We start from the raw sequence: 24,076 nt of genomic DNA on the forward strand, positions 1-24,076 counted from the left end.
AAGAAGCCCTTGCTTTGCAGCCATGGCTTCACATGGAGAGTGCCCGAATGCAATTGAAAAAAGAATGTTTTCGCTGAAAATCTAACCGGCATTTTTCTAACGCGTTTCAGCATATTGCGTTCAGGCCCTAAGTTATACATCATACGGTAAACAGGATGCGGCAAGAAAACATGAACCAGATCACTATAAAGTTTCTTACGCCCCACTGAAGTCAAAAATTCATTCGAAAAATGCGCTTTCAATAAAGAAAAGGACATAACAACTTCCCTCAGAAAGCCAATTGGTGTTCGAGTGCGTTCATTTGTTGATGAGACAATCCACTCAGACAAAGAAGAACTCAATCTCACTTGAATAACAGTACGCAGAAATATATCACTTTGGTCCCTTAAGAAAAAGTACCTGCTAACAATCTGTTTCAAAAACAAATGTGTTAATCCTAGTCCTCCATTCTTCACCGAATGAAACTAGTTACACCGGCTAGTTCTCTCCCAAGTGGATCCCCATATATATACCGCAAACACTCGCTGAAGTTTCTGCACCGAAATCCTTGCCATGCATAACACTTGTAGTAAATTATACACCTTTGTAACTAAAAACAAATTACAAACACTAGCTCTTGAAAAATCGAAAAATTACGCCCGCCCCACTTTACTGTCTGATCTTTAACTCTTTTTACTTCTTCGATCCAATACGCGGCACTGTCACGATAATGTTGTAATGGCACCCCAAGATATTTTCCAGGGGTAACGCTCCAGTTCATATTGCAAAAATACTCAGGTACCTGTGTCCAGCTGCCGTGCCATAAACCTAGGCAATTAGTCCAGCTGACAACACTTCCAGTAGCGGTGCAAAAAGAAACAACCTCTTTCATAGTGTTTTTCACACTTTCTGTATCACGGCGAAAAATTGCCACGTCACCTGCATAAGCCAGAACTCGTCTCAATTCCTGCGTAGATAAACCCACGAATAGATTGGCTTTTAATTATTTTCAAACACAAAGGCTCCAAATACAAGGCGACTAAAAGAGGTGACAAACAACATCCTTGTTTTACTGATATCTCCACTTTTATATATATACTGCGCCTAATTTCCTATTAATTACTAACTTTGCAGTGCAATCTTTGTACACCAGTCTTACTCCATCTGTTATCACTGCACCGGCTTTAACATGTTCTAAGAGCAAAAATATGACATCATGGACGACTCTCTCAAAAGCCTTTTCAAGGTCAATTTGTGTCATAGTGACTCTGTCCTCTCTTTCATCGCAGCATTCCAGTATGGTCCTTGCAGTATGTATATTCGAAAAGATCGATCTGCCTTTGATACCGCATGTCTGATGGGGGCCCACAAGTTCTTTTATAACGGTCTGCAATCGTCGCACCAGTACTTTAGTGTAAACTATAGAGTCCGTATTCGTCAAGCTTATTGGTCTGTAGGCTTCAACCGCCATAAGTTGCGCAGGATCTTTTGCTTTAGGAATTAAAATAACGTGCGATGTCCGAAAAGAAGGAGGTGCTTCCTTATTCTCGTACATCTCCCTAATCACGCGATGTAATGCTACAGCTATGTCACTTTTAAAGCTCTTATAGAAAGCCCCTCCCAGACCATCAGGCCCCGGTGACTTGCCGGGACTAAGTTCGTCAGCAGGCCGAGTGATAGCAATGGCGCGGCCAATCAAAAGACAAAGGCGAGTCATTTCCCGTGCGCGTAGGCGCGGGCGGTGAAGAGAGAGGAATGCGTATTTGCATCACGTAAGAAAATAAAATGTAAAAGTATGGAGTGTAGCCATTGGGACATGCATAAAAAGAAACATCTTGGCCTGCGCAGGGATCGAACCTACGACCTTCGCGTTATTAGCACGACGCTCTAACCGACTGAGGTAGCAGGCCGAGTGAGAGCAATGGCGCGGCCAACCAAAAGACAAGGGCGAGTCATTTCCCGTGCGCGTAGGCGCGGACGGCGAAGAGAGGGGGATACGTATTTGCATCCAGTAAGAAAATTTAAGAAAATAAGGAAGGTAGCCATTGGGATATGCATAAAAACAAACATCGTGGCCTGCGCAGGGATCGAACCTACGACCTTCGCGTTATTAGCACGACGCTCTAACCGACTGAGCTAGCAGGCCGAGTGAGAGCAATGGCGCGGCAAATCAAAAGACAAAGGCGTGTCATTTCCCGTGCGCGCTGGCGCGGACCGCGAAGAGAGAGGAATGCGCATTTGCATCCAGTAAGAAAATTTAAGAAAATAAGGAAGGTAGTCATTGGGATATGCATAAAAACAAACATCGTGGCCTGCGCAGGGATCGAACCTACGACCTTCGCGTTATTAGCACGACGCTCTAACCGACTGAGCTAGCAGGCCGAGTGAGAGCAATGGCGCGGCAAATCAAAAGACAAGGGCGAGTCATTTCCCGTGCGCGTAGGCGCGGCCGGCGAAGAGAGAGGAATGCGCATTTGCATCCAGTAAGAAAATGTAAGAAAATAAGGAAGGTAGCCATTGGGATATGCATAAAAAGAGACATCGTGGCCTGCGCAGGGATCGAACCTACGACCTTCGCGTTATTAGCACGACGCTCTAACCGACTGAGCTAGCAGGCCGAGTGAGAGCAATTGCGCGGCCAACCAAAAGACAAGGGCGAGTCATTTCCCGTGCGCGTAGGCGCGGACGGCGAAGAGAGGGGGATACGTATTTGCATCCAGTAAGAAAATTTAAGAAAATAAGGAAGGTAGCCATTGGGATATGCATAAAAACAAACATCGTGGCCTGCGCAGGGATCGAACCTACGACCTTCGCGTTATTAGCACGACGCTCTAACCGACTGAGCTAGCAGGCCGAGTGAGAGCAATGGCGCGGCAAATCAAAAGACAAAGGCGTGTCATTTCCCGTGCGCGCTGGCGCGGACCGCGAAGAGAGAGGAATGCGCATTTGCATCCAGTAAGAAAATTTAAGAAAATAAGGAAGGTAGTCATTGGGATATGCATAAAAACAAACATCGTGGCCTGCGCAGGGATCGAACCTACGACCTTCGCGTTATTTGCACGACGCTCTAACCGACTGAGCTAGCAGGCCAAGTTTTTTTTTTATTACATGGAAAAGAAAACTGAAGGTGTATTACAAAGTGGACACGACTACACACTTAAAACTCAGGCAAATACACACATGCATCCAACAAGAGCATCCAGTCTGGCGGAGGTTCCTGCGCAGCGTAGACACTTCTTACATAAGCAGCACTTTCGCGAAAGAAGGACTTTGTAGATCGCGGGCTTTCGGCATGGCGGTCACACAGTCTACTTCTCCATAGGCTATGTAAACCAAGTACTATGAACATGTCATAGGGAGGACCACCCGTAACCTTAAACGGTAGAAACCTAATTGTATATGGGGTCATGTCAATGTCCTTTTTGAGCGTCCGTTGGAGAATGTCCCAAAAGAATACAGCGTCCCTACAGTCTATGAAGCAGTGATCTATGGTTTCGGCACGTGGACAGAGCCGACAGTTTGTTGACCACGGCACAAAGCAACCCCTCGAATTCAACCAAGTTTTAACAGGGAGTGTTTCCGAATGTAATTTAAAGAAAAATGTTTTTACTCCAGGAGGTACACACATTTTTCGGACGCGCTTAAGTACATCCTGATAAGGTCGGTTTAAATAAGGTGCACGATACAAAGGATCTGGGAAAATAGATTCCACCAGTGCCGCAGAAATTGCTTTTCGACTCGCAGTGAACACGTACTCCAGGCTGAATCTAACTTTCAAGAAAAGAAATGTGTCAACAACCTCCTTAAGAAAGCCCCAAGGGGCCTGTGGGACATCTTTGGCATTTGATGACACTACTATATTAGGAATATAATGAACTAAACGGAGTTGCAACATTTCACGCAAAAATGGATGGTCATTGTCTCGAAAGAAAAACAGGCGTGAAACAATTTGCCTGATGAAGAGGTGGACTAATCCTAGACCACCACGTTCAAGAGGGAGGAACAGATTGTCGCGCCGCATCGATTCACAACTGGAACTCCAAATAAATGTTTCAAATACGCGATGCAGTGCCTGAAGGCGAAGTCGTGAGCAGTGCAGTACTTGCAGCACATATATAAGACGGGAAGCTAAGAAAACGTTACACACTTCAGCACGAGAGAACATTGACAAATTCCGCCCTCGCCATGAATTCACTTTACGTTGAATTTTGCCAACTTCTCCCGACCAATGAGCGTTGCTATTTCTATACTGTGAGAGAGGCACACCTAAATAACGCAGATCTTCTTTCCATTGAATGCCTGCGTAATGTGATGGCATTGTGGCCCATAATCCAAACCAAAAACCTGAACTTTTTTCAAAGTTAACGCTTGCACCAGAAGCCGCACAATATTCTTCTGTAATTGCAAGAGCAGTCATCACACTCTCTTTATCTGTACAAAAAAAGGCCACATCGTCTGCATACGCAAGAACCCGAACCTCATTAGGGAGTAATTTAAACCCTTGGAAATTTTGTTCTTTAACAATGCTCATACAAAGTGGTTCTAAATACAAGCAGAACAGGAGCGGTGACAAAGGGCATCCTTGTCGTACTGATGATGCAAGCCTAATCGAATCGGAGAGAGAGCCATTCACTATCAGCCTCGTTGAACCATTAGCATAACATATCCTGACGCCTCTAAGGAGCAGGGACCCGATATTTATATGCTCTAGTACAGTAAACAGGAATGAGTGATTTACCCTGTCGAACGCCTTAGCCGGATCTAGCTGTACCATTGCCACCTGTCCAAACCCCTCAGCTACACACACTAGCACCGATCTCGCAACATGAGTGTTCGTCTGAATGGACCGGCCTCTGATGCCACATGTTTGATGATCACCGACCACAGATCTTATTACAACTTGCAAACGGTTAGCTAATACCTTAGCAAAAATTTTATAATCAACATTGCATAAGGAGATAGGCCGATATCCGTCAACTTTTTGCAATTTAGTCTCATCATCGCTTTTGGCTGTAAGGACGGTGTGTCCTTCGTACATTGTGGTGGTTAGGTAACCTACTTCCAAGGCCTCACGGTACACCTGAAGTAATAATGGTGATAAGAGGGAACGAAAACACTGATAAAATTCGGCAGTAAGGCCATCGGGGCCGGGCGTCTTGCCCTTCGCTAACGAATCGATGCATGAAGTTACCTCATTGATATCAATGTTTTCATTTGTGCAATTGTAATCATCCTGATTTAACTGGGGCAGCAACGATACAATTTTTTTGGCAGCATCTGTATCCAATGGCTTGTGGTCTCGAAATAGTTTTTGATAATGGTCGAAAAATGCTTTAGTTATTAGAGTAGGGTCATTAACCATGATTCCACCATACTCTATATGTAGGATTTGTTTAGACAGCGCGTGTCGGCGTTCATCACCAAGGGCCCTACTGCAAGGCTGTTCTTCCAGGAAACGCTGCTCTCGCGCACGCACTAGTGCACCTCTGTATTTTTCTGCGTTCAAAGTTTGTAACTGTGCCTTGACCTTATGAATATCATCAATATATTGACCCGGATGTAGGCATTCAAGCTCATGCAATTCACTCAGAAGTTTATACAATGTTTTGTAATTATTCTTTTTTTCAAAGGCCAATATTGATGATTCTTCGATAGCTATCATTTTAACTTCCTGTTTGAATAATTCCCACACAGCAAATAGTGGCAAGTCCTTGCGGCATGATGCATGAGCTATAAGCTCAGTAACACGATTTAAGAAACACTCACGCGAAAGTAATTGGTTCTTAAACTTCCACAGCTCCCAGCACATACGCCGACTTTGATACCGACGGCTGCCAAACGATGCTGAGACTAGGCAATGGTCACTAAATAATATAGGGTGCACAGTGTAACCATATATAAGAGGTAGTGCGCTAAGTGAAACGTAAATTCGATCAAGCCTTGCATGCGAGGTGCCCTGGAAGTGCGTATATCGACATCCTGCCTTTTCATTTTCCCCAATGTCCACAAGCTTATAATCACATAACAGGCGTTGCAATGCATCACTACTTGGATCATGTCTCAGCTTCAGTGACGTACGATCTTGCGCGTTACATACACAATTAAAGTCTCCAAAGAGGACCAATGCGCGATCAGTACAGAAATGATGTTCTAGAGATAAGAAGAAGCACTCGCGTTCACGTAACTTGTTCGGAGCATAAACACACACAAATCTAAAGCTCATACCACTGATATCCATATCGCAACAGATTAGGCGCCCTTCCCTATCTGTAAACAAATGTAGCAAATCACATGGTAAATGTTTTCTAACAAATAACATACAGCCTGCGGAAACGCCGACTGCATGGCTGACACAAACATTATAGTCAGATAGGAATGGAGATAGAGCTGCTTCTGTGTTTTCATCGGATTCAATCTTTGTTTCTTTGATAGCAGCAATGTCTAATTTTCTATTGCGTAACAAATGAAGAAGCTGTACTTGCCGTCGCTTACTTCGTAAGCCACGGACATTTAAAGTGCCAAAATGGAAGGGAAGAGCGCCCGCCATGATTACCTATGTAGGTGCAGCGTCTAAACACTGCTCCAGAGGTGCACCACTCCCTTCTTGATGAGGTGATGCACAATGGGCCTTATGGTGCACGTTAACACAACGGACATCTGCAGGAGTAGGCGTTCCCCGGAGCGGTTTTGTCAACTTTGACACCTTGGGAACGCGAGCCTCTTTTCCCGAGGGCGATGAATTGTCACATGGCGCTGGACGCTTCTTAGCGGCCTCGCACATCGCTCCAGATTCCACGGACGGTGGGCGATCTTGAACTGGTGGCGATTCTGCCCATGACACAGATGGTTCGTCGTCAGGCGCCTTCGTCTCATCCTCGCTCGCAGGCTTCTGGCTGAGGCTAATGTCAGCCGATGACGGCTTAATCTGTTCTTGTCGATGAGTCTCAGGGAGTGTTTCTCCAGTTGCATCCACTACTTCGGTCACGTCCATGAGATGATCGGTGATGGTATCATCCTCAGCTGGTCTATTTCCACGAAGCTTGTCAGCGTAGGTTCCGACGCATGCATCTGCAGGGTGACCGTAGCGGTGACAGTTACTGCAGCGTGGTGTTCGACATTGTCGCCGGATATGCCCAACTCTGTTGCACCGGAGGCAAAGTGGTGGTCGGCCAGGTACCAAGATAAGGCACTGGTGGCCATATATGCTCAACAGATGTGGCAGATTACTGGCAGAAACGCCATCTTTCAATGTGAACGCCACGTCTCGGTTAGTCATTTGCCAGCCCTCCATGCCGTCACACCGCCACATTTCTCTCGTGACGGACTGCACTGTGCCATATGGCTCTAGCGCTTCAACAATCCGTCTCTGTTCGAGGTGTGGGGGAAGCCAAAGAAGCTTCATCTTGATATTCTTGCATTCAGGGTCAATGACAAGGCACTTGAGGCCCTTCACCAACAACTCGCCTTTGCCGACAAGTTTCTGTTTCGCGATGCTATTAACGCATGTCACCAACCACAAATGGCTCATCTGGTATTGTCCAGCGCCGAGTATGTCAGTTGCATTTAGCACTGACAGGAGAGCATCGCGAAAGTCCGGGGCTCGATACGGCCGCCCTGCCAGGTCAGCATGCAGGAAAACTGAATTGAGGACGGTGTTGCCAGTCGGTAGACGAGGAAGAACGACTTTATAATTACCGGAATCGGTAGATGACGGTGGGTGTGATCCTCGGCCAAGGGCCGATGTGTTGTTTCCAGCGGAGCTCATCGCAAACGTGGCAGTTCGAACAAGCCTCTTCTTCTTCCAGTGAGAGCAATGGCGCGGCAAACCAAAAAACAAGGGCGAGTCATTTCCCGTGCGCGCAGGCGCGGACGGCGAAGAGAGAGGAATGCGCATTTGCATCCAGTAAGAAAATGTAAGAAAATAAGGAAGGTAGCCATTGGGATATGCATAAAAACAAACATCGTGGCCTGCGCAGGGATCGAACCTACGACCTTCGCGTTATTAGCATGACGCACTAACCGACTGCGCTAGCAGGCCGAGTGAGAGCAATGGCGCGGCAAACCAAAGGACAAGGGCGAGTCATTTCCCGTGCGCGCAGGCGCGGACGGCGAAGAGAGAGGAATGCGCATTTGCATCCAGTAAGAAAATGTAAGAAAATAAGGAAGGTAACCATTGGGATATGCATAAAAAGAAACAACGACACCTGCGCAGGGATCGAACCTACGACCTTCGCGTTATTAGCACGAGGCTCTAACCGACTGAGCTAGCAGGCCGAGTGAGAGAAATCGCGCGGCAAAACAAAAGACAAAGGCAAATCATCTCCCGTGCGCGTAGGCGCGGACGGCGAAGAGAGAGGGATGCGTATTTGCATCACGTAAGAAAATAAAATGTAAAAAATATGGAGTGTAGCCATTAGGATATGCATAAAAAGAAACATCGTGGCCTGCGCAGGGACCGAACCTACGACCTTCGCGTTATTAGCACGACGCTCTAACCGAATGAGCTAGCAGGCCTTTTTTTTCTTTGTTGCCTTGATTTCAACACCAATCAAACGCGTACAAAGTAGGCCACTTGGTGCAAAAAGATAATATTACATCACTTCGAGAGACTGTACATATTTAAAAGGCACTCAAAGAGGATATCGCAGACGCCAAAGTGTCAAGCTCCAGAAACCACTCTAGGGGTTCAATCATGTGCTTGAGGGCATCACGCGTGTACCTAAGGCTTTCATTTAGGTGTTCCCTCGCAGACCTTTCATCTACGCGGGCATTCCTGACATCCATGCGCGTTTTTTACACGCTGCTAATACACAAAAGCACTATCAAGTCAGCCGGCACTCCCCCTGGGTCTGCTCACGGTAAGAGCCGAATACCGAAAGGACTTAACGGCAGGTCTTTCTTTTTGTGGGATGTTCTCGTTTGAGAACATCCCACAAGAAAACTGAGTCATGGCAATCCAAGAAGATGTGCTCAATAGTTTCAGGTTTTTTACATATGATGCAGTTAACAGACCATGGAACAAAGAAGCCCTTGCTTTGCAGCCATGGCTTCACAAGGAGAGTGCCCGAATGCAATTGAAAAAAGAAGGTTTTCGCTGAAGATCTAACCGGCATTTTTCTAACGCGTTGCAGCATATTGCGTTCAGGTTCTAAGTTATACATCATACGGTAAACAGGATGCGGCAAGAAAACATGAACCAGATCACTATAAAGTTTCTTACGCGTCACTGAAGTCAAAAATTCATTCGAAAAATGCGCTTTCAATAAAGAAAAGGACATAACAACTTCCCTCAGAAAGATAATTGGTGTTCGAGTGCGTTCATTTGTTGATGAGACAATCCACTCAGGCAAAGAAGAACTCAATCTCACTTGAATAACAGTACGCAGAAATATATCACTTTGGTCCCTTAAGAAAAAGAACCTGCTAACAATCTGTTTCAAAAACAAATTTGTTAATCCTAGTCCTCCATTCTTCACCGAATGAAACAAGTTACACCGGCTAGTTTTCTCCCAAGTGGATCCCCATATATATACCGCAAACACTCGGTGAAGTTTCTGCACCGAAATCCTTGCCATGCATAACACTCGTAGTAAATAATACACCTTTGTAACTAAAAACAAATTACAAACACTAGCGCTTGAAAAATCGAAAAATTACGCCCGCGCCACTTTTCTGTCTGATCTTTAACTCTTTTTACTTCTTCGATCCAATACGCGGCACTGTCACGATAATGTTGTAATGGCACCCCAAGATATTTTCCAGGGGTAACGCTCCAGTTCATATTGCAAAAATACTCAGGTACCTGTGTCCAGCTGCCGTGTCATAAACCTAGGCAATTAGTCCAGCTAACAACACTTCCAGTAGCGGTGCAAAAAGAAACAACCTCTTTCATAGTGTTTTTCACACTTTCTGTATCACGGCGAAAAATTGCCACGTCACCTGCATAAGCCAGAACTCTAGTCTCAATTCCTGCGTAGATAAACCCACGAATAGATTGGCTTTTAATTATTTTCAAACAGAAAGGCTCCAAATACAAGGCGACTAAAAGAGGTTACAAACAGCATCCTTGTTTTACTGATATCTCCACTTTTATATATACTGCGCCTAATTTCCTATTAATTACTAACTTTGCAGTGCAATCTTTGTACACCATTCTTACTCCATCTGTTATCACTGCACCGGCTTTAACATGTTCTAAGAGCAAAAATATGACATCATGGACGACTCTCTCAAAAGCCTTTTGAAGGTCAATTTGTGTCATAGTGACTCTGTCCTCTCTTTCATCGCAGCATTCCAGTATGGTCCTTGCAGTATGTATATTCGAAAAGATCGATCTGCCTTTGATACCGCATGTCTGATGGGGGCCCACAAGTTCTTTTATAACGGTCTGCAATCGTCGCACCAGTACTTTAGTGTAAACTATAGAGTCCGTATTCGTCAAGCTTATTGGTCTGTAGGCTTCAACCGCCATAAGTCGCGCAGGATCTTTTGCTTTAGGAATTAAAATAACGTGCGATGTCCGAAAAGAAGGAGGTGCTTTCTTATTCTCGTACATCTCCCTAATCACGCGATGTAATGCTACAGCTATTTCACTTTTAAAGCTCTTATACAAAGCCCCTCCCAGACCATCAGGCCCCGGTGACTTGCCGGGACTAAGTTCGTCAGCAGGCCGAGTGATAGCAATGGCGCGGCCAATCAAAAGACAAAGGCGAGTCATTTCCCGTGCGCGTAGGCGCGGGCGGCGAAGAGAGAGGAATGCGTATTTGCATCACGTAAGAAAATAAAATGTAAAAAATATGGAGTGTAGCCATTGGGATATGCATAAAAAGAAACATCTTGGCCTGCGCAGGGATCGAACCTACGACCTTCGCGTTATTAGCACGACGCTCTAACCGACTGAGCTAGCAGGCGGAGTGAGAGCAATGGCGCGGCCAACCAAACGACAAGGACGAGTCATTTCCCGTGCGCCTAGGCGCGACCGGCGAAGAGAGAGGAATGCGCATTAGCATCCAGTAAGAAAATTTAAGAAAATAAGGAAGGTAACCATTGGGATATGCATAAAAAGAAACATCATCGCCTGCGCAGGGATCGAACCTACGACCTTCGCGTTATTAACACGACGCTCTAACCGACTGAGATAGCAGGCCGAGTGAGAGAAATGGCGCGGCAAACCAAAAGACAAGGGCGAGTCATCTCCCGTGCGCGTAGGCGCGGACGGCGAAGAGAGAGGGATGCGTATTTGCATCACGTAAGAAAATAAAATGTAAAAAATATGGAGTGTAGCCATTAGGATATGCATAAAAAGAAACATCGTGGCCTGCGCAGGGACCCAACCTACGACCTTCGCGTTATTAGCACGACGCTCTAACCGAATGAGCTAGCAGGCCTTTTTTTTCTTTGTGGCCTTGATTTCAACACCTATCAAACGCGTACTAAGTAGGCCACTTGGTGCAAAAAGATAATATTACATCACTTCGAGAGACTGTACATATTTAAAAGGCACTCAAAGAGGATATCGCAGACGCCAAAGTGTCAAGCTCCAGAAACCACTCTAGGGGTTCAATCATGTGCTTGAGGGCATCACGCGTGTACCTAGGGCTTTCATTTAGGTGTTCCCTCGCAGACCTTTCATCTACGCGGGCATTCCTGACATCCATGCGCGTTTTTTACACGCTGCTAATACACAAAAGCATTATCAAGTCAGCCGGCACTCCCCCTGGGTCTGCTCACGGTAAGAGCCGAATACCGAAAGGACTTAACGGCAGGTCTTTCTTCAGAGTTCGTTTGAGAACATCCCACAAGAAAACTGAGTATTGGCAATCCAAGAAGATGTGCTCAATAGTTTCAGGTTTTTTACATATGATGCATTTAACAGACCATGGAACAAAGAAGCCCTTGCTTTGCAGCCATGGCTTCACAAGGAGAGTGCCCGAATGCAATTGAAGAAAGAAGGTTTTCGCTGAAGATCTAACCGGGATTTTTCTAACGCGTTTCAGCATATTGCGTTCAGGTCCTAAGTTATACATCATACGGTAAACAGGATGCGGCAAGAAAACATGAACCAGATCACTATAAAGTTTCTTACGCGTCACTGAAGTCAAAAATTCATTCGAAAAATGCGCTTTCAATAAAGAAAAGGACATAACAACTTCCCTCAGAAAGCCAATTGGTGTTCGAGTGCGTTCATTTGTTGATGAGACAATCCACTCAGGCAAAGAAGAACTCAATCTCACTTGAATAACAGTACGCAGAAATATATCACTTTGGTCCCTTAAGAAAAAGAACCTGCTAACAATCTGTTTCAAAAACAAATGTGTTAATCCTAGTCCTCCATTCTTCACCGAATGAAACAAGTTACACCGGCTAGTTCTCTCCCAAGTGGATCCCCATATATATACCGCGAACACTCGGTGAAGTTTCTGCACCGAAATCCTTGGCATGCATAACACTGGTAGTAAATAATACAGCTTTGTAACTAAAAACAAATTACAAACACTAGCTCTTGAAAAATCGAAAAATTACGCCCGCCCCACTTTTCTGTCTGATCTTTAACTCTTTTTACTTCTTCGATCCAATACGCGGCACTGTCACGATAATGTTGTAATGGCACCCCAAGATATTTTCCAGGGGTTACGCTCCAGTTCATATTGCAAAAATACTCAGGTACCTGTGTCCAGCTGCCGTGCCATAAACCTAGGCAATTAGTCCAGCTGACAACACTTCCAGTAGCGGTGCAAAGAGAAACAACCTCTTTCATAGTGTTTTTCACACTTTCTGTATCACGGCGAAAAATTGCCACGTCACCTGCATAAGCCAGAACTCTAGTCTCAATTCCTGCGTAGATAAACCCACGAATAGATTGGCTTTTAATTATTTTCAAACAAAAAGGCTCCAAATACAAGGCGACTAAAAGAGGTGACAAACAGCATGCTTGTTTTACTGATATCTCCACTTTTATATATATACTGCGCCTAATTTCCTATTAATTACTAACTTTGCAGTGCAATCTTTGTACACCATTCTTACTCCATCTGTTATCACTGCACCGGCTTTAACATGTTCTAAGAGCAAAAATATGACATCATGGACGACTCTCTCAAAAGCCTTTTGAAGGTCAATTTGTGTCATAGTGACTCTGTCCTCTCTTTCATCGCAGCATTCCAGTATGGTCCTTGCAGTATGTATATTCGAAAAGATCGATCTGCCTTTGATACCGCATGTCTGATGGGGGCCCACAAGTTCTTTTATAACGGTCTGCAATCGTCGCACCAGTACTTTAGTGTAAACTATAGAGTCCGTATTCGTCAAGCTTATTGGTCTGTAGGCTTCAACCGCCATAAGTCGCGCAGGATCTTTTGCTTTAGGAATTAAAATAACGTGCGATGTCCGAAAAGAAGGAGGTGCTTCCTTATTCTCGTACATCTCCCTAATCACGCGATGTAATGCTACAGCTATTTCACTTTTAAAGCTCTTATACAAAGCCCCTCCCAGACCATCAGGCCCCGGTGACTTGCCGGGACTAAGTTCGTCAGCAGGCCGAGTGATAGCAATGGCGCGGCCAACCAAAAGACAAAGGCGAGTCATTTGCCGTGCGCGTAGGCGCGGGCGGTGAAGAGAGAGGAATGCGTATTTGCATCACGTAAGAAAATAAAATGTAAAAAATATGGAGTGTAGCCATTGGGATATGCATAAAAAGAAACATCTTGGCCTGCGCAGGGATCGAACCTTCGTCCTTCGCGTTATTAGCACGACGCTCTAACCGACTGAGCGAGCAGACCGAGTGAGAGCAATGGCGCGGCAAACCAAAACACAAGGGCGAGTCATTTCCCGTGCGCGTAGGCGCGGGCGGCGAAGAGAGAGGAATGCGTATTTGCATCAGGTAAGAAAATAAAATGTAAAAAATATGGAGTGTAGCCATTGGGATATGCATAAAAAGAAACATCTTGGCCTGCGCAGGGATCGAACCTACGACCTTCGCGTTATTAGCACGACGCTCTAACCGACTGAGCTAGCAGGCCGAGTGAGAACAATGGCGCGGCAAACCAAAACACAAGGGCGAGTCATTTCCCGTGCGCGCAGGCGCGGACGGCGAAGAGAGAGGAATGCGCATTTGCATCCAGTAAGAAAATGTAAGAAAATAAGGAAGGTAGCCATTGGGATATGCATAAAAAGAAACATCGTGGCCTGCGCAGGGATCGAACCTACGACCTTCGCGTTATTAGCACGACGCTCTAACCGACTGAGCTAGCAGGCCGAGTGAGAGCTATTGCGCGGCCAACCAAAAGACAAGGGCGAGTCATTTCCCGTGCGCGCAGGCGCGGACGGCGAAGAGAGAGGAATGCGCATTTGCATCCAGTAAGAAAATGTAAGAAAATAAGGAAGGTAGCCATTGGGATATGCATAAAAAGAAACATCGTGGCCTGCGCAGGGATCGAACCTACGACCTTCGCGTTATTAGCACGACGCTCTAACCGACTGAGCTAGCAGGCCGAGTGAGAGCTATTGCGCGGCCAACCAAAAGACAAGGGCGAGTCATTTCCCGTGCGCGTAGGCGCGGACGGCGAAGAGAGAGGAATGCGCATTTGCATCCAGTAAGAAAATGTTAGAAAATAAGGAATGTAACCATTGGGATATGCATAAAAAGAAACATCGTCGCCTGCGCAGGGATCGAACCTATGACCTTCGCGTTATTAGCACGACACTCTAACCGACTGAGCTAGCAGGCCGATTTTTTTTCTTTATTACCGGTTTGGCACTTCCAAACACAGAACTCTTAAATACAATTTTACAAGTACAATAAAAGACGCGTGAGCCTTTTCATGGCTGGAGTGCGAAGCTAAAATGGCTTCAGAGAAGCCAGCTTATCGAGCACAGGTATCCAATCCGGTGGGTTCCTCTGGATTTTGAGAACATCTCGTATGTACACACAGTTCTTACTGAAGTTTTGCATGGCCGATCTTGCGTTGACATCCGCATTTCTGACCGCCATCCTCGTTTTCCACACACTATGCAAACACAGTAACATGAACATGTCGCATGGCATTTCATCTGGATCTTCACATGGCAAGAATCGGATACCAAAGGGTGTTACTGGCAAATCTTTCTGAAGTGCCCGTTTAAGGATGTCCCACAAGAAAAAAGCATCGTGACAGTCCAAAAAGATGTGTTCTATCGTTTCCTCCTTTCGACATATCAGGCAGTGTAATCCCCATGGGACAAAGATACCTTTGCTTTGAAGCCACGGTTTTACAGCGAGCGTGCCCGTGTGCAGTTGGAAAGAGAATGATTTAGATGACGCTCTTACTGGCATTTTTCGAACTCGTTTTAATACGTCTCGTTCTGGTCCTAGTTGATAGATGGAGCGGTACAACGGTATTGGTAAAAACACATCAATTAGATCTTTGTACAATCGTTTACGTGCCACTGCGCTCAAATATTCTAAGGAAAACCGTGGCTTCAGTACTTGATATGCAGACACTATTTCACGCCAAAAACTGCTCAGTGTTCCACGCGTATCTGCATTTGATGAGACAATATAATCCGGGATATGATTACACAACCTCATGTGTATAACAGTACGCAAGAAAACCTCTCTCTGGTCTCTCAGAAAGAAAAACCTTGAAACTATTTGTTTCAAAAATAAATGACACAGACCAAGCCCTCCGTGTCGCACCAAAAGGAACAAGTTTAACCGACTGGTGCGTTCCCAGGTAGAATTCCATATATAGGTGGCAAACACTCTGTGTAATTTTTGGACACAAGTTCTGCTCATACTGAACACTTGAAGTACGTAAAACACTTTTTCAACAAAAAACACATTACAGACTGTAGCGCGGGAAAACATAGAAAAGTTATGCCCTCCCCATTTTTCAGACTGATCCTTGAGCCTTTCTGTCTCTCCTGCCCAGTATTCTGCAGTATTTTCATAATGTTGGAGAGGAACCCCCAAGTATCTAGCAGGAATACTTGTCCATCTCATGTTTGCATACGCCTCCGGCTCTTGCCCCCAATTTCCATGCCAAATGCCCAGAGATTTATCCCAGCTAATGGCACTTCCGGTAGCACTACAGAATGATGTAGCTTCCTTAACAGCTTCTTTAATACTGTCTTTGTCTTTGCAGAATATAGCTATATCATCGGCATATGCCAGTATTTTTACTTCAGTAGCATAAAAGGAGTAACCATGCACCATTTTATTTATGCGAATTTTTAAACATAAGGGTTCCAAATATAGTGCAAAAAGAAGAGACGAACAGGCACACCCTTGTTTTATACCTGACAGTACTGGAATGTTTTCACTTACGGTGTTGTTAATTATAAGGTTTACTGCACACTCTCCATACACCATCTTGATGCCCTCCTTGATAACGCTACCTACATTACAATGTTCTAGTAATAAATGTAGTATGTCATGATTAACTCTATCAAATGCTTTCTGAAGATCCAGTTGTATCATAGCTATGTTATCTTGAGTCATGTCACAGCATTCTAGGATAGTTCTAGCGGTGTGTATATTTGTGTAGATTGTCCTTCCTTTGATGCCACATGTCTGGTGAGGTAATACGAGGTGTGTGATAACGCTCTGCAATCTCTTGGCTAGCACCTTTGTAAATATTTTATAGTCTACATTCGTAAGACTTATAGGTCGATAGGCCTCAACATCCAACAATTTCCTGGGATCATCCGATTTTGGAATGAGTACTACATGACATTTTCTAAAAGAAAAAGGTGCTCTTTTTTGTTCATAGCACTCATTTATCACGCGATGTAACGCTTGTGCCAGTTCTTCCTTGAAGCATTTGTAAATGGCAGCCCCTAGTCCATCAGGCCCAGGTGCTTTGCCAGTGCTTAGTTCATCAATGGCCTGTTTTACTTCATTCAGACTAATTGGCCGTTCAAGCGTTTGTCTTACTTCATCGCCTAGCCTTGGCATGAGCGACAAAATTTCGTTTCGAAAGGCGTCTGTATCTTTTATTTTTGGGCTTAGCAGTTTTCGATAGCATTCAACAAACGCTTTCTCTATCAGTTCCTTGTCGCGCGTCACATCGTTTTTATATCTTATTTCTTTTATCTCTTTTTTTACTGCTTGCCTTTTTTCTTCCCCGAGTGCCCACTTAGTAGGCGTTTCCCCTAGCCATAGTCTTTCAGCCCGTGCTCTGACGATCGCTCCACGATATTTCTTTTCGTCTATCACTTCGAGCTTACTTTTAAGGTCACGTAGTTCCTTGCTAAAGTGTCCAGGGTTAGCACTCTCAACCGCAATCATATAATCTAACGTGCTCCTAAGTTCTTTCTCTTGTTGTTTTTCAATGCTGCGCCGCACGCAAGCTCGTTCAATCGCCGCAATCTTTACTTCATTTTAAAATTGCTCCCAAAGCGCTGTGAAATTGGAAGATTCAACCGAACATATTTCCTCTATCCTTTCCTTTACTTTTTTAACAAAAATTTCATCATCCAACAGTGTATCATTTAATTTCCACAAGTTCCGACTAAACTTTGACGCTTTTGTCTTGGTTCCTAGTGTCGCTATCACCAAGCAGTGATCGCTAAATGTGACGTTCTTTACTTTGTATGTAGTAATGTGTGGTATCGCAGCTGCCGTAACATATATGCGATCTAGTCTAGCATGACTTACACCTTAGTAGTGCGTATACTGTACGTGCTCGTCACCGTCAAAAATACAACCAACGTCGTGCAGTTCAAGCTCGTTTACAAGCGCGTTTAATAGTGTCGCACTTCTATCGCGGTAAGTCAATCTGTTGATTCTGTCTTGCGGCCTGCACACACAATTAAAGTCTCCAAATAAAATTATGTTCCTTTCGTACGTCATGCATGTTCTCAGGTTATCTATGTATTCTACACGTTCGTTAATGTTATTCGGAGCATACACACATATTGCACGCCAAAGGAGGCCACAAATGCCAAAGTCGATGAATAGTAGCCTGCCATCATCACTGGACTCTACAGATTGCGCTACAATATCGGTGCATTTTCGAACGAGTATCATGCAACCCGCTGAAGTGCCTCTAGCATGAGACACACATACATTATACCTATCCCTGAAAGGTTCGACCATTCTGTGCGTTTGCTCTTCGCTTTCTACTTTGGTTTCCTGCACTGCCATTATGTCAATGTCATTTTCCAACAAGAGACGGCTTAACTGGCACTGTCTCCTGCGGGATGCCAAACCCCTCACATTCAACGTAGCTACACAAAGGGGAAATGTCAGATTAACAGCCATTTTTTGGATTAGCAAACAGACGGAACGGTACTCACATCTGGACAGGCAGTGATAGCAAAAACCAGCACAGGTCACATTCTACTTGTCCGCTATGTAACGTCTTATACTGAGGACAGGCTGGCTGAACACACTTCGCGCCCCTAAGTCGGGGTCAATGTTGAAGCCGACCGCTTATCAGGCGGTATCTTCGGCTTCGGTTTGAGGCCCATTCGTCTCGATATAGCGGTCTTCGGCGACGGCTCGCCGCTGCTCGATGGTTCGGGTGAGGCTTGAGATCCGTCAGTGGCCTCACGAGGCCTCTTTGCAGCTGCTTTAGCGGCTGCTGTCATTTCAGCATCCTCAATGCCTTCGGTCTCGTCTTTCGCGGTAGTCACTGATGCGCTTACTAAAATCGCGTCCTTTCTCTCATTGACGTTTTGGTCGTTAGTCGGCTTCCCAACCAGCACGCTCTTTGCCTCGCCAGATTGGCTGTCGCCGGGCCCAGTGGAGTTTTCCTGAAGTGGAGACGCGTCAGAGGGTGTGCTGTCTGCCGCCGGTTCTTCGGTCGTTGCTCGGGATGCTGCATCGGCATCAGCATGGTCCATTATGTGTTCAGCCATCTCGTCGCCTTTAACTGGACTTGTTACCGCTGCATAGGATCGCACGCAGTCTTGTTCTTCGTGGCCGAATCGTCGGCAGAGTGCACAGCGTGGTATGCGACACTCGCGCCTGATATGTCCAGTTCCATTGCACCGGAGGCATAACGGGGGCCTTCCTGGTACATGCACGAGCGCTAAGTTTTCCGCGACGCGCACCTGATGAGGCAAGTCTTCAACTGTAATTCCAGGCTTTGGCAAGAGTGTCACCAAACGGGTGGTGAACCCTTTATCATTACATCCCTGTACCCGCCACTTTTCGCGGGCGATATCTGTAACCCTTCCGTAAGGGGCTAACGCTGCTCGAACCTCGTCGTCGTGAACGAAATGCAACAGCCAATAAAGCTTCAGTCTGATGCCTTGGTTGCAGGGATCTTAAACGACACAGGGCTGGTCTTTCACGTTGAATGTTTCTGCCGCAAGCATCTTTTTCTTCGAAGCTTCATCACGGAAGGTCACCGCCCACACATGGTTCATTTGGAAGGCGCCAAGGGCCACCACTTCCGGCAGCAGTGCAAGACGCGCGAGCGCATCTCGAAAGTGCTCGACCCGATACGGCCTGGTTTTAACATCCGCGGGAAAAATACTGTATACAAAACTGATGTACCTGAAGGCAGATAAGGCAAAACAACTTGATAATCCGGCTAAGGCTTATCCGTACACCTGGTGCCACGGCCGAGGGCCGCTGTATCCGCCCCTACGGAGCAAGGCATTCCGCGTCCGTTCACTGCGGTGGCCGGAAGTGGAATCCTATACTAAGGAGGAGACATGCGACGTGCCAGCTAAAGCAGTATATACCAGCTAGCAGGCCGAGTGAGAGAAATGGCGCGGCAAACCAAAAGACAAGGGCGAGTCATCTCCCGTGCGCGTAGGCGCGGACGGCGAAGAGATAGGGATGCGTATTTGCATCACGTAAGAAAATAAAATGTAAAAAATATGGAGTGTAGCCATTAGGATATGCATAAAAAGAAACATCGTGGCCTGCGCAGGGACCGAACCTACGACCTTCGCGTTATTAGCACGACGCTCTAACCGAATGAGCTAGCAGGCCTTTTTTTTCTTTGTTGCCTTGATTTCAACACCAATCAAACGCGTACAAAGTAGGCCACTTGGTGCAAAAAGATAATATTACATCACTTCGAGAGACTGTACATATTTAAAAGGCACTCAAAGAGGATATCGCAGACGCCAAAGTGTCAAGCTCCAGAAACCACTCTAGGGGTTCAATCATGTGCTTGAGGGCATCACGCGTGTACCTAAGGCTTTCATTTAGGTGTTCCCTCGCAGAACTTTCATCTACGCGGGCATTCCTGACATCCATGCGCGTTTTTTACACGCTGCTAATACACAAAAGCACTATCAAGTCAGCCGGCACTCCCCCTGGGTCTGCTCACGGTAAGAGCCGAATACCTAAAGGACTTAACGGCAGGTCTTTCTTCAGAGTTCGTTTGAGAACATCCCACAAGAAAACTGAGTCATGGCAATCCAAGAAGATGTGCTCAATAGTTTCAGGTTTTTTTACATATGATGCAGTTAACAGACCATGGAACAAAGAAACCCTTCCTTTGCAGCCATGGCTTCACAAGGAGAGTGCCCAAATGCAATTGAAAAAAGAATGTTTTGGCTGAAGATCTATCCGGCATTTTTCTAACGCGTTTCAGCATATTGCGTTCAGGTCCTAAGCTATACATCATACGGTAAACAGGATGCGGCAAGAAAACATGAACCAGATCACTATAAAGTTTCTTACGCGTCACTGAAGTCAAAAATTCATTCGAAAAAAGCGCTTTCAATAAAGAAAAGGACATAACAACTTCCCTCAGAAAGCCAATTGGTGTTCGAGTGCGTTCATTTGTTGATGAGACAATCCACTCAGGCAAAGAAGAACTCAATCTCACTTGAATAACAGTACGCAGAAATATATCACTTTGGTCCCTTAAGAAAAAGAACCTGCTAACAATCTGTTTCAAAAACAAATGTGTTAATCCTAGTCCTCCATTCTTCACCGAATGAAACAAGTTACGCCGGCTAGTTCTCTCCCAAGTGGATCCCCACATATATACCGCAAACACTCGGTGAAGTTTCTGCACCGAAATCCTTGCCATGCATAACACTTGTAGTAAATAATACACCTTTGTAACTAAAAACAAATTACAAACACTAGCTCTTGAAAAATCGAAAAATTACGCCCGCCCCACTTTTCTGTCTGATCGTTAACTCTTTTTACTTCTTCGATCCAATACGCGGCACTGTCACGATAATGTTGTAATGGCACCCCAAGATATTTTCCAGGGGTAACGCTCCAGTTCATATTGCAAAAATACTCAGGTACCTGTGTCCAGCTGCCGTGCCATAAACCTAGGCAATTAGTCCAGCTGACAACACTTCCAGTAGCGGTGCAAAAAGAAACAACCTCTTTCATAGTGTTTTTCACACTTTCTGTATCACGGCGAAAAATTGCCACGTCACCTGCATAAGCCAGAACTCTAGTCTCAATTCCTGCGTAGATGAACCCACGAATAGATTGGCTTTTAATTATTTTCAAACAGAAAGGCTCCAAATACAAGGCGACTAAAAGAGGTGACAAACAGCATCCTTGTTTTACTGATATCTCCACTTTTATATATATACTGCGCCTAATTTCCTATTAATTACTAACTTTGCAGTGCAATCTTTGTACACCATTCTTACTCCATCTGTTATCACTGCACCGGCTTTAACATGTTCTAAGAGCAAAAATATGACATCATGGATGACTCTCTCAAAAGCCTTTTCAAGGTCAATTTGTGTCATAGTGACTCGGTCCTCTCTTTCATCGCAGCATTCCAGTATGGTCCTTGCAGTATGTATATTCGAAAAGATCGATCTGCCTTTGATACCGCATGTCTGATGGGGGCCCACAAGTTCTTTTATAACGGTCTGCAATCGTCGCACCAGTACTTTAGTGTAAACTATAGAGTCCGTATTCGTCAAGCTTATTGGTCTGTAGGCTTCAACCGCCATAAGTCGCGCAGGATCTTTTGCTTTAGGAATTAAAATAACGTGCGATGTCCGAAAAGAAGGAGGTGCTTCCTTATTCTCGTACATCTTCCTAATCACGCGATGTAATGCTACAGCTATTTCACTTTTAAAGCTCTTATACAAAGCCCCTCCCAGACCATCAGGCCCCGGTGACTTGCCGGGACTAAGTTCGTCAGCAGGCCGAGTGATAGCAATGGCGCGGCCAACCAAAAGACAAAGGCGAGTCATTTCCCGTGCGCGTAGGCGCGGGCGGCGAAGAGAGAGGAATGCGTATTTGCATCACGTAAGAAAATAAAATGTAAAAAATATGCAGTGTAGCCATTGGGATATGCATAAAAAGAAACATCTTGGCTTGCGCAGGGATCGAACCTACGACCTTCGCGTTATTAGCACGACGCTCTAACCGACTGAGCTAGCAGGCCGAGTGAGAGCAATGGCGCGGCCAACCAAAAGACAAGGGCGAGTCATTTCCCGTGCGCGTACGCGCGGGCGGCGAAGAGAAAGGAATGCGTATTTGCATCACGTAAGAAAATAAAATGTAAAAAATATGGAGTGTAGCCATTGGGATATGCATAAAAAAAAACATCTTCGTCTGCGCAGGGATCGAACCTACGACCTTCGCGTTATTAGCACGACGCTCTAACCGACTGAGCTAGCAGGCCGAGTGAGTGCAATGGCGCGGCCAACCAAAAGACAAGGGCGAGTCATTTCCCGTGCGCGTATGCGCGGGCGGCGAAGAGAAAGGAATGCGTATTTGCATCACGTAAGAAAATAAAATGTAAAAAATATGGAGTGTAGCCATTGGGATATGCATAAAAAGAAACGTCGTCGCCTGCGCAGGGATCGAACCTACGACCTTCGCGTTATTAGCACGACGCTCTAACCGACTAAGCTAGCAGGCCGAGTGAGAGCAATGGCGCGGCCAACCAAAAGACAAGGGCGAGTCATTTCCCGTGCGCGTAGGCGCGGCCTGCGAAGAGAGAGGAATGCGCATTGGCATCCACTAAGAAAATGTAACAAAATAAAGAAGGTAGCCATTGGGATATGCATAAAAACAAACATCGTGGCCTGCGCAGGGATCGAACCTACGACCTTCGCGTTATTAGCACGACGCTCTAACCGACTGAGCTAGCAGGCCGAGTGAGAGCAATGGCGCGGCAAACCAAAAGACAAGGGCGAGTCATTTCCCGTGCGCGTAGGCGCGGACGGCGAAGAGAGAGGAATGCGCATTGGCATCCACTAAGAAAATGTAACAAAATAAAGAAGGTAGCCATTGGGATATTGATTCTGCTTCCGGCAGCCGAGCTGATCGGATCGTTGAATCATGGCCTCAAGCGGGGCGGCGACAGCGGTCACTTTGGGCCGCGGAAACAGGTTCAGCAACGACGACGAAAGGGACTACCAGTTTATTTTGCCCCAACTGCCAAAAGGTCGAATTGTTAACAACACCGTATTTTTACACGCTGTTGTAAGAGCGAGGCCGTACAAGGTCGAGGATTTTCGGGATGCGCTTGCGCCCACAAGCCTGCTGCCGGAAGGTGTGTGCCTCGGGGCCTACCAGGTCAATCACGTCTGGGCCGTGACCCTCAGTGACGCAGCTGCAACAAAACGCCTGCTGGCCCTGAAAGAGCTTCAGGTGAAAGGGCGTCGATGTGTCATCGTCGACCCGCAGGACCAGCAGGTGAAACTCCGGCTTCACTGGCTGCTGTACGGCGTTTCCGACGAGGACGTCCGGGCGGCATTCACAACCTTCGGCAAGGTAGAAGAGGTGAGCAGAGAGCGTTGGCGCGTCCAAGGCATGAGAGTCAAGACCTCGACCACCCGGACCGTGCTACTGAAGCTGAGAAGCGGCATTAAAGTGGAAGACCTGCCTCACCAGGTCCGCGTCGGCGGAGAGCTGGCATTGGTGGTCGTACCTGGGCGGCCCATGCAGTGCCTGCGCTGCCAAGGGACAGGACACGTACGCCGTGATTGCAAAGTCCCCCGCTGTTCGAGATGCAGACGGTTCGGCCACGTCGACGCTGACTGCATTAAATCTTACGCAGCCGTGACAGGACCAGCAGCAAGTGATGTGTCTGCAGAGCACGTCATGGATGCAGTCGAGACAGAAGAAGCTGCTAAGGGAGCCGGTGTGCAAGTGCCTTCATTGACGACAAATGCCACGACGGTACCGGAGGTCGCTCAAGCCAAGGTAGTCGAG

General features: G+C 46.1%; 1 protein-coding gene and 22 non-coding genes across 23 annotated transcripts; all 23 read right to left on the bottom strand.

Moving 5' to 3' along the window:
• Positions 1-1,815: 1,815 nt before the first annotated feature.
• On the bottom strand, positions 1,816-1,889 carry TRNAI-AAU (transfer RNA isoleucine (anticodon AAU)). The gene has a single exon. It is a non-coding gene; the product is annotated as a tRNA-Ile (tRNA).
• A 162-nt stretch (positions 1,890-2,051) lies between these two features.
• On the bottom strand, positions 2,052-2,125 carry TRNAI-AAU (transfer RNA isoleucine (anticodon AAU)). The gene has a single exon. It is a non-coding gene; the product is annotated as a tRNA-Ile (tRNA).
• A 162-nt stretch (positions 2,126-2,287) lies between these two features.
• TRNAI-AAU (transfer RNA isoleucine (anticodon AAU)) lies at positions 2,288-2,361 on the bottom strand. Its single transcript has one exon. It is a non-coding gene; the product is annotated as a tRNA-Ile (tRNA).
• A 162-nt stretch (positions 2,362-2,523) lies between these two features.
• On the bottom strand, positions 2,524-2,597 carry TRNAI-AAU (transfer RNA isoleucine (anticodon AAU)). The gene has a single exon. It is a non-coding gene; the product is annotated as a tRNA-Ile (tRNA).
• Positions 2,598-2,759: 162 nt separating this feature from the next.
• TRNAI-AAU (transfer RNA isoleucine (anticodon AAU)) lies at positions 2,760-2,833 on the bottom strand. The gene has a single exon. It is a non-coding gene; the product is annotated as a tRNA-Ile (tRNA).
• Positions 2,834-2,995: 162 nt separating this feature from the next.
• TRNAI-AAU (transfer RNA isoleucine (anticodon AAU)) lies at positions 2,996-3,069 on the bottom strand. The gene has a single exon. It is a non-coding gene; the product is annotated as a tRNA-Ile (tRNA).
• Positions 3,070-6,532: 3,463 nt separating this feature from the next.
• Positions 6,533-7,630, bottom strand: LOC142591594 (uncharacterized). Its single transcript, XM_075703900.1, has one exon. The coding sequence runs from the start codon at positions 7,505-7,507 to the stop codon at positions 6,533-6,535; it is 975 nt and encodes a 324-aa protein (XP_075560015.1). The 5' UTR covers positions 7,508-7,630.
• A 313-nt stretch (positions 7,631-7,943) lies between these two features.
• Positions 7,944-8,017, bottom strand: TRNAI-AAU (transfer RNA isoleucine (anticodon AAU)). Its single transcript has one exon. It is a non-coding gene; the product is annotated as a tRNA-Ile (tRNA).
• Positions 8,018-8,177: 160 nt separating this feature from the next.
• Positions 8,178-8,253, bottom strand: TRNAI-AAU (transfer RNA isoleucine (anticodon AAU)). Its single transcript has one exon. It is a non-coding gene; the product is annotated as a tRNA-Ile (tRNA).
• Positions 8,254-8,419: 166 nt separating this feature from the next.
• Positions 8,420-8,493, bottom strand: TRNAI-AAU (transfer RNA isoleucine (anticodon AAU)). The gene has a single exon. It is a non-coding gene; the product is annotated as a tRNA-Ile (tRNA).
• A 2,323-nt stretch (positions 8,494-10,816) lies between these two features.
• Positions 10,817-10,890, bottom strand: TRNAI-AAU (transfer RNA isoleucine (anticodon AAU)). The gene has a single exon. It is a non-coding gene; the product is annotated as a tRNA-Ile (tRNA).
• Positions 10,891-11,052: 162 nt separating this feature from the next.
• Positions 11,053-11,126, bottom strand: TRNAI-AAU (transfer RNA isoleucine (anticodon AAU)). The gene has a single exon. It is a non-coding gene; the product is annotated as a tRNA-Ile (tRNA).
• Positions 11,127-11,292: 166 nt separating this feature from the next.
• TRNAI-AAU (transfer RNA isoleucine (anticodon AAU)) lies at positions 11,293-11,366 on the bottom strand. Its single transcript has one exon. It is a non-coding gene; the product is annotated as a tRNA-Ile (tRNA).
• A 2,317-nt stretch (positions 11,367-13,683) lies between these two features.
• Positions 13,684-13,757, bottom strand: TRNAI-AAU (transfer RNA isoleucine (anticodon AAU)). Its single transcript has one exon. It is a non-coding gene; the product is annotated as a tRNA-Ile (tRNA).
• Positions 13,758-13,923: 166 nt separating this feature from the next.
• TRNAI-AAU (transfer RNA isoleucine (anticodon AAU)) lies at positions 13,924-13,997 on the bottom strand. Its single transcript has one exon. It is a non-coding gene; the product is annotated as a tRNA-Ile (tRNA).
• A 162-nt stretch (positions 13,998-14,159) lies between these two features.
• TRNAI-AAU (transfer RNA isoleucine (anticodon AAU)) lies at positions 14,160-14,233 on the bottom strand. Its single transcript has one exon. It is a non-coding gene; the product is annotated as a tRNA-Ile (tRNA).
• A 162-nt stretch (positions 14,234-14,395) lies between these two features.
• Positions 14,396-14,469, bottom strand: TRNAI-AAU (transfer RNA isoleucine (anticodon AAU)). Its single transcript has one exon. It is a non-coding gene; the product is annotated as a tRNA-Ile (tRNA).
• Positions 14,470-14,629: 160 nt separating this feature from the next.
• Positions 14,630-14,705, bottom strand: TRNAI-AAU (transfer RNA isoleucine (anticodon AAU)). Its single transcript has one exon. It is a non-coding gene; the product is annotated as a tRNA-Ile (tRNA).
• Positions 14,706-19,832: 5,127 nt separating this feature from the next.
• Positions 19,833-19,906, bottom strand: TRNAI-AAU (transfer RNA isoleucine (anticodon AAU)). Its single transcript has one exon. It is a non-coding gene; the product is annotated as a tRNA-Ile (tRNA).
• A 2,318-nt stretch (positions 19,907-22,224) lies between these two features.
• On the bottom strand, positions 22,225-22,298 carry TRNAI-AAU (transfer RNA isoleucine (anticodon AAU)). Its single transcript has one exon. It is a non-coding gene; the product is annotated as a tRNA-Ile (tRNA).
• Positions 22,299-22,464: 166 nt separating this feature from the next.
• On the bottom strand, positions 22,465-22,536 carry TRNAI-AAU (transfer RNA isoleucine (anticodon AAU)). Its single transcript has one exon. It is a non-coding gene; the product is annotated as a tRNA-Ile (tRNA).
• Positions 22,537-22,702: 166 nt separating this feature from the next.
• TRNAI-AAU (transfer RNA isoleucine (anticodon AAU)) lies at positions 22,703-22,778 on the bottom strand. The gene has a single exon. It is a non-coding gene; the product is annotated as a tRNA-Ile (tRNA).
• A 162-nt stretch (positions 22,779-22,940) lies between these two features.
• On the bottom strand, positions 22,941-23,014 carry TRNAI-AAU (transfer RNA isoleucine (anticodon AAU)). The gene has a single exon. It is a non-coding gene; the product is annotated as a tRNA-Ile (tRNA).
• Positions 23,015-24,076: the final 1,062 nt, after the last annotated feature.

The sequence above is a fragment of the Dermacentor variabilis genome, chromosome 8, assembly GCF_050947875.1.
Source record: "Dermacentor variabilis isolate Ectoservices chromosome 8, ASM5094787v1, whole genome shotgun sequence".
Lineage (NCBI taxonomy): Eukaryota > Metazoa > Arthropoda > Arachnida > Ixodida > Ixodidae > Dermacentor > Dermacentor variabilis.

What these genes read in the sequence shown, in the direction of transcription:
- LOC142591594 (XM_075703900.1), bottom strand. Translation starts at nt 7,507, where the DNA reads ATGAGCCATTTGTGGTTGGTGACATGCGTTAATAGCATCGCGAAACAG.